We start from the raw sequence: 8986 nt of genomic DNA on the forward strand, positions 1-8986 counted from the left end.
AAAAAAAAAAAAAAAAGAAGAAGAAATGAAAGCCCCTTTTTTTTTTTTTTTTTTTTTGAGACGGCGTCTCGCTCTGTTGCCTGGGCTGGAGTGCAGTGGCTGGATCTCAGCTCACTGCAAGCTCCACCTCCGGGTTTACGCCATTCTCCTGCCTCAGCCTCCCGAGTAGCTGGGATTACAGGCTTGAGCCACTGCGCCCGGCCTATGAATAGCTCTTTATTACTTCTTTTGTCCTGCCACCTGAAGATAACTACTATTTTGGTGTTTTTCTTCCCAGCTTTAAAAACTAAAAACAATGAAAACAAAACAGTTGTAATTACAACAGCTTTTCTCACATAAAGAATGCTTTTGTTATTATATAATCTTCATAAACTTTTAATGTTAGTAAGATACTCTATTCAGTGCTTATAAAGTACTTTATTTTAACATCCACTTGATATATATATAGACTGTTTCCATCTTTTGCTTATATAAAATTATATTGTGACCAAGCGTGATGGCTCACACCTGTAATCCCAGCACTTTGGGAGGCCAAGGTGGGCAGATCATGAGGTCAAGAGATTGAGACCATCCTGGCCAACACGGTGAAACCCTGTCTTTACTAAAAATACAAAAAACTAGCTGGGCGTGGTGGCATGCACCTGTAGTCCCAGCTACTCGGGAGGCTGAATCAGGAGAAACGCTTGAACCCAGGAGGCGGAGGTTGTAGTGAGCCGAGATCGCACCACTGCACTCCAGCAAGACTGTCTCCCCCCCCCCCCCCAAAAAAAAAAATCGTATCGTGATGGACATCTTTGTAGATAAAATTTGTTTTTTAAATGTCTTATTATGAAAATTTTCAAATGTATATGGAAGCAGAGAATACCAATGTTCTGTTACCAATGTTCTGTTGTTCTTGTAAGACTGTTTTAAAAATGCAGGATTATTTCTTTAGGATTGAGCCCTAGGATGGCAATAATGGAACAAAAGTATAAATATATTAAGCTTTTCATTATTTTATGTTAAATAACTCAGAAACAGAAAGTCAAATACTACATGCTCTCATTGATAAGTGGGTTTGGAGCTAAATAATGTGTACACATAGACATTGAGACTTGGGAGGGTAGAGAGTGAAGGATGAGAAATTACTTATGGATACAATGTATACTATTTGGTTGATAGCTACACTAAAAGTCCAGACTGCCACCAGGGAAATATATCTGTATAACAAAACATCACTTGTACCCACTAAATCTATACAAATATATTATATAAATACATATATTTTAAAGCTCTCGATGGCTGTTAAACTTTGTAATTTTAAACACTCTTATATTTGAATTTAATCAGTATGTTTCTCCTTGAGATATGATTTAGTATTTTTTTAAAAAAATTGTCATATTCATAGTAGCATTGTTTGTAATAGCAAAAGAGTGAAAGAACTAGAATTCCTAATGGAGAATTAATTGATATACTTTTGTATATTCACGTAATGGATTTATGCTGCAGTACATGAGAATTCATGCTAATTCTGCATTTCCCACAACATGATACTGAGTGAGGAGTCAATCACAGTATAAGTTTCAAACATACAAGCTAATTTTATGCATTGTTTTTGTATGTACTTATGTGGTAAAATCCTGGATGAAAACGATACACTTTAACTTTGGAATACCTCTGCAAAGAAGTAATGCCAGTGGGGGCGAAGGAGAGTAATAAGATTGGGGGGAGGAGTGCAGAGAGGACATTGACTCTATCTGTGATGTTTGTTTTATAAAAAATATTTGGGATCATAGGCAAAAGTTGACGTTTGTTAAATTTTAGTATACAAATATTTGTTATATTAGTCTGCATGCCTTTTCTGTATATTTAAAATGTTTTATATAAAAATTGCTTGTGGACACAAGGGAAAATACATTCTTTCAGAGTCAGGAGGAAAAGAACATCAGTATTATAAGCAAAATCCACATAAGCTAGGGTTAATGAGAGTATATTTTTCACTCAGAGTTAGAAACAGGCAAGAGTGAGTGTGTATATATATGTATTTATTTCTGTACTTTATATTTATTTAAAATACATTTTATTTGAGGGCAAGTCTTCATAAACGTGTTGTTACAAATTTTTTTTAGGTGAAAAACAAGCAGCTACTCATGTAAGTCTTGATCAAGAATATGATTCTGAATCCTCTCAGCAGTGGCGAGAACTTGAGGAACAAGTTGTTTCTGTGGTTAACAAAGGAGTGATTCCATCCAATTTTCATCCCACACAATACTGTTTGAACAGTTACTCAGATAATTCAAGATTTCCACTTGCAGTTGTAGAAGGTGATATACTTGAATTTTTATTTGTTTTTTTTGTTTATTTGTTTTACTTACAGCCTGATCAAGATAATTTATTGTTTGGCAAACATAATTGGTGCTGGGGATGCAAAAATAAATTAGGAACTCATAATTTACTGAGCTGCATTTATAAAACCAGACAATGGGGACTCTTCTACAACAATTTGCAATGTGATGTTGGAATATAGAAGAGGGAATGGCATCCTTTAGTACAGAGAAATTGGGGAAATCTTTTCAAGGAGGTAATGTAGTATTACAACTGAATCCTTAATACATGGACATTCTAGGCAGAAATGCAGAGCTATGAAAGCAAGATACATTTAGAAAATTGAAGCTGAGAATGAGGTGTGATGTTTATTAAAGTTATTAATTTAGGCTTTTTTTTTTTTTTTTTTTTTGTAAATAGAACCAATTACAGTGGAAGTGGCTTTTAGAAACCCTTTGAAAGTTCCACTTTTGTTGACTGATTTGTCATTACTTTGGAAGTTTCATCCTAAAGATTTCAGTGAAAAGGATAATGAAGAAGTTAAACAACTAGTAAGTTATTAAAAGGTATTTGTAATTATGTTTCAGTTACAGCCTAACAGATGCTGTAGTAACATTTCAGTTTACTCTGTTCAGTGAGCTATACTTCTTTTGGCTTATTTTCCTTAGTTATAAAATTGTGATACGTACTTATTTTGAAAATTGAAAATACAGAAAAACATAAGGAATAGAAGTGAAACCATCTGTCTTCATAATATTTAGAAATAACCACTTTAACATTTTGTTGTGTATCTTTCCAGTTTTTTTTTTTTCTTTTTTTTTGAGACAGAGTCTTGCGCTGTTGCCCAGGCTGGAGTGCAGTGGTGCGATCTTGGCTCACTGCAACCTCTGCCTCCCAGGTTCAAGTGATTCTCCTGCCACAGCCTCCTAAGTAGCTGGGATTACAGGCTTACCCACCACGCCCAGCTAATTTTTGTATTTTTAGTAGAGATGAGGTTTCACCATGTTGTCCACACTGGTCTCCAATTCCAGACCTCATGATCCTCCCGCCTCAGCCTCCCAAAGTGCTGGGATTACAGGCATGAGCCACCACGCCGGGCTTCCAGTTATTTTCATTTGTATGTTTTTCCCACATATTTGGGATTCCTTTATGCTGTGTATGTTGCTTTTTACATTCTATGTTTTATAGTCATATTCTGATATCAAAGTGACTTAATATTTTATTTTTGCATAATATTACATCATATGGGTGATTCATAAACTATTTTACTATCTTGGATAGTTTTTTTTGGCAAGTTTCCATTTGTTGACTATCATAGTAATTCTGTGGTGCACATTTTTGTGCGTGGCTTTTTACCTTTAGATTATTTCTGTGGGGAAGATTCCAGGACATGAAGTGAAGATTTTAGGGAAAAATATTTTAGTGCCCTGCTGGTTTCACAAAAGTTCATACCAATGAGCTTCTTACTAAGCAGCATATGGGTTTGGGTGTCTCATCTTTATGACAGTAAGCAGTATTACTTAAAACTTTGTTGATTTGATATTTTAAAATGCCATCTTAACTTTTATTTTCCATTTTATTGATTGCTGGTGAAGTTGAACTCTTGTATTTGTTTTTCCTCTTTTGTGAATTGCCTATTCAAAACTTCATTTGTATTTTTTCTTTTCATTTCCATGTCTAATAAGTCTTTTATATATCTAAGATATTTAATTTTGAAGCAGAAATGATCTGGCCAAATAGTTTATTAATATCCAACTGACTATAAATGAAATAACTTGGACAAATATATATAGCTATATACATATATATAGCTATATATATATGTATATAGCTATATATATATGTATATATGGCTACTAATTTATTAGTTTATTCACCAGTATCTGTTATATAACTTGCTTTTTTTTAATACTACCTTGCTAAATGCTTTAATAATGTGGCAAAAAATAAAGGGGGTGAGATTTTGGAAGTGGGAAATACCCCAGCATTTTAGTGCTCAAGTGTTTTGATTTTTTAAAGATTGCCTTATTTTAAGTCTTGCTCTAGCCTAGGCAACATAGTGAGACCCCCATCTCTACAAAAAATTTAAAAATTAGCCAGATGTGGTGATATACATCTATAGTCCCAGCTACCCAGGAGGCTGAGGTGGGAGGATTGCTTGAGTCTGGGAACTTGAGGCTGCAGTGAGCCGAGGTCATGCCATTGTACTCCACCCTGGGAGACAGAGCAAGATCTTGTCTCAAAAAAAAAAACACAGAAAACAAATAAACAGTAAAATTAAATAAATAAATAAGTCCTGCTAGTTAAATTTGTTGAAGATATTTTGTATTATTTATATTCATTGTTAATAATTTGAATGACTGAGATTTCCCAGACTGTATTCTGACTTGAATTTTAGCAACTTCTGCAATTTTTCTAATGTTTTGGATGCCTAGAATACTCATTAGAGGAGTATGAACAATTACACTTGGAAATGTTTTTTAAAAAGATTTATTAGCTTTTAAGTATATTAGTCTATTCAATATGGGAGATTTTAAAGGAGGTTTAAAGTTAAGTGAATATTTTCATTTTGTATGATGAAATATTTCTTAAAATAATATTTTTCTATAAATTTCAAACTCTTTGGATTTTTTCGTGACTAAGAAATGAAGAAATGGACTAAGATGGTGATGGGCTAAGATGCTGAACTGGAATGTAGGGAGTTTTTTGTTTTTTGTGCTAAATAATGTCATAGTAAAATAGTGTTTATGAGGATCAGGTTTATCTCCAGTATGAGCCAGTTAGCTCTGCTTTGCTACATGACCAGAGAAATGTCATTGCTTTAGGGGAAACAGGTCTTTTTTCCCTCTCTCCCACTGCTCTTTTTGTCCACCTGTCTGTCTGTATCGTGCTTAGCCCACCATTACCTTTTCTATGTAATTGACCAATGTTGAAAAAGAGGCAGGTCAGAGCAAAAGAAGAAATTTGCTATTATTGTAAGATTAAATTAAATGACCATTTTGGGCATTGTTGACTATGAACAACTAGGTATTTTCTCTCAGGGTTTTATTATCTTGGTGGTGGCATCTTTGATATGCTCCCCCGTTTTGAAACAGAGTCTCGCTCTGTCGCCCAGGCTGGAGTGCAGTGGCACCGTCTTGGCTCACTGCAACCTCCGCCTCCCGGGTTCAAGTGATTCTCCTGCCTCAGCCTCCTGAGTAGCTTGGATTACAGGTCTGTGGATAGTGGCATCTTTGAATCGATTGCTTATCCTTCTCAGTTGAGTTGGACTGAACAAAATGAAAAAAATATATATTGAGTGCCTACTATAGCCTGGGTCTACTCTAGGGGTGGAAATAAAAACATTTTGTGTAGAGCTCAGCATGTGGTAAAAAACCTAGTAAATGCAGACTTCAATTAGTGTTATTGTTTCAAAGTATTGATATATAGGAGTGTTAATAATCTGATATTTTGCTCATTAGAATGTATAATTTATGAAATTTATTTTTTAGGTTACAAGTGAACCTGAAATGATTGGAACTGAAGTTATTTCAGAGTTCTTAATTAATGGCGAAGAATCAAAAGTGGTAATTATTTTATTTCTCTGCTTTATGCATTTCTGAAAGTAAGATGAAAACAAATTTTTAAATCTTTATTCAGTTTATTTTATATTCTAGTTTTCTTAAGAACTAAAATTTGGAAGATTAGGAAATAGAAATTGCTCAGGAGGAAATTGGTGATTTGCAGTGGTCTTGGATTTGTTAGTTTCCTGAGAAGCCCGTTGCATTCTTCTTGATGTCCTTTTTATGAAAAGTTATTATTGAGGGTTTAGGCCTATAATTGTTAAATTTAGAGATTTTCTTTTGAAGAGGATGCTTTTCATAAATTAATTGGCATTTTAAAAGTTTAGGTCATGAGTTTATGTTTTTGCAACATTATAGAATTAGGTATTGTGCTATTTAAGATATTATGAAAGCATAATAAGAGTGACTTAAATATCTCCACAGGCAAGACTAAAGCTCTTTCCCCATCACATAGGGGAGCTGCATATTCTGGGAGTTGTTTATAATCTTGGCACTATTCAGGGCTCTATGACAGTAGATGGCATTGGTGCTCTTCCCGGATGTCATACAGGTAAAGGCTATAGCATCGGTAAACAATTAGAAAACTTTCTTAAATCATTCTATAGAATAAAATGAACAAAAAACTGGTATTTTCTAAATAGGTTTAATGTATCGTTAAATAAAGGCATTTAGCCAGATCTAAGAATGACAAATTTAGATTATTTTAACCTCTAACATCATCTCTAGTGTCAAAAATAAACAACTTGATTCCCTTCTGATATGTTTTCTTTTGTTAATTTTTAGACTGTATGCATTTTTTTTTCTGTTATTGATCCAAATTTAGTAAATTCTAACCAAATAAATTCTAACCATTGATCGTCTGCTGCCAATATAAAACCCATCTTAATATGTTCTATTTTTTGAATATTTCCTTTTTATAAAACATGGAACAAATTAAAGACCTATATTTTCACATCACTGGATATTAAATACCTTAAGTTCTGTCTTCTGTCTTGAAAAAAGAGTAGGGCTTTAGTGTTAATCTGATATTGTGCACTATACAGTATGTTCTACACATTTTTGAAGGGTAAAACTACACAGTATGTGCATTTAACATAGTTTTCTTTGTTTTTTAAACTCAGGGGACCCTTCACGATTTAACATTACCATGTAATTACTGTATATAGTTATTTAAGTTGGAAAGATGCTAGGAGACAGAGTTTACCATGAAACTTCCTACTTCTGGCTCTTCATTTTAATAGATATGTCTTATTTTATAACAAATAGTCCTTGACAAACATGAATTTAGCATTTACAAAAGCTGATTATTAACATTGAGAAAGTGGGAACACTTGGAAAATTTGTTGGTTCTTTTAACTTGCAATTAAATATACTTGCCTGGATATCTGGGATAATTCAGTACATCATTTAAGAAAAATAAGTGAAATGAATCCATAGAAACTAAAAACATTTTACTAAAGAAAAAATTCTGCGCTAAAATTGAGTAAGGTAGTCTGCATTTTAGTACTGTATTTGTATTTTTTGGTTGACAAGTACCAGACAAGGTTTATTTATAATTTATATAATTTATAATTTAAATTATTTATAATTTAAAAATGCTAATTTATTGCATTTTTAAAGCAAGATAACTGGATATTAAGAGCTTTTTGAATCTCCTTTCTTTTCACACTTGTACGTAACTAGGATCTTAATCTAGTACACACATTTATGGTTGTCAGTAAAATGGTAGTTGTTTTATTTAAGGCACCAAATATATGCATTAAAATACTTTATATGTTCATGTATAATATTAATGGGAAGAGACTGAATTAACTGTTAAAATCCTATCTTCTAAGCAGAGTTTTCATGATTTAGTGTAGCTCATTATTATGTAAAATGCTAATAAGGATTTCGGTCACATGAAGTGTGGGAATCAATACATTTTATATCTGATTTGAGATTATTACAGTGACTTTCAGCACATTAAAGGCTTTAAGTAGTCCTGCAAGAAAGATAGTTATTATACTCTAACTTTTTTCACACATACATACACTACATGGAAGCTTTTGGGAAAAATTTCACATGAATATTAAATAAGTTTAATTTTGAGAAAACTATGCTGTATTTAATTTTCTTTGTGCAGTCTCTTGAGAAGATTCAGTTATTTATATTCCAGAAATAATTCAAATTAGTGTATATATTCGAGTATGAGTGAAAGTAAAAAGTTGACCTTTTCATTGCTTTCCACTTCTTTTCTTTGTGAATAGATATCCATTCTCATGGCCTAAATTAAATTATTTGGCCTAAGACAGTTATTCTCTCAGGTTTTGTTAGTTAATAGGCACATGGTTAAATACAGATTTTAGAGGACTTCCTGTTGAGTAATGTGTAGTCTTTTTTGCAAAGTGAATCTAAAACCAAGTGAGAAATTAAGTAGCATACCTTAGTTGGTGTTAAACATGAGATGAAAATATACTAAATTCTTTGATTAATCATGTTAATCAAAATTGTTTAGAATTTTTCTAGAAATAATCTGAAACTTACGGTATTCACATATTCAAATTAAATTGATGTCAGTTAACATACCGAATTATTTTCAAGGGCATTGATTTTTTTTTTTATTTCAGGAAAATATTCCTTGAGTATGTCAGTCCGAGGGAAGCAGGATTTAGAAATTCAAGGTCCTCGACTTAACAACACAAAAGAAGAGAAAACATCTGTTAAATATGGCCCAGATCGGCGTTTAGATCCCATCATCACAGAAGAAATGCCACTGTTAGAGGTATTTCACTTTTTAAAGATTTCACAGACTTAGTATATCTATATGAGCAAATATTCTGAGTAAATTCATTTTAGGCTCTGAGGTTTTTGATATTACATTGAACTATACTTTTAAATTATTATTAAACTAGTGTTAAATATATTTAATTCACAATGTAAGACAATCATGCAATTTCCATTAAGTCATAGCCGGGCTATAAGATATAACCCTCAAAATATTGATGGAAATTGGGAAAAATACTTCTAAAAAAAACACTCTATTTTGAAAATCAGTGACTCTTTTTCATAAGTTATGAGAAATAATTTGTGAATGAATGCTTATAAAAAAACTTAAGCAATATAGAAGTGTCTGAATAAAA

The 8986-nt window shown here is 32.6% G+C and overlaps 1 protein-coding gene across 1 annotated transcript in view; it reads left to right on the top strand.

Moving 5' to 3' along the window:
• The window catches only part of TRAPPC8 (trafficking protein particle complex subunit 8), a 116572-nt gene that overhangs the window by 70800 nt on the left and 36786 nt on the right, over positions 1 to 8986 (top strand). The window contains 5 exon segments of the mRNA XM_017858050.1: positions 2109 to 2303; positions 2725 to 2855; positions 5796 to 5870; positions 6291 to 6417; positions 8474 to 8628. Of these exon segments, the coding sequence (XP_017713539.1) occupies positions 2109 to 2303; positions 2725 to 2855; positions 5796 to 5870; positions 6291 to 6417; positions 8474 to 8628 (683 nt within the window).

This window comes from Rhinopithecus bieti, unplaced genomic scaffold (genome assembly GCF_001698545.2).
Source record: "Rhinopithecus bieti isolate Rb0 unplaced genomic scaffold, ASM169854v2 scaffold_44774, whole genome shotgun sequence".
Lineage (NCBI taxonomy): Eukaryota > Metazoa > Chordata > Mammalia > Primates > Cercopithecidae > Rhinopithecus > Rhinopithecus bieti.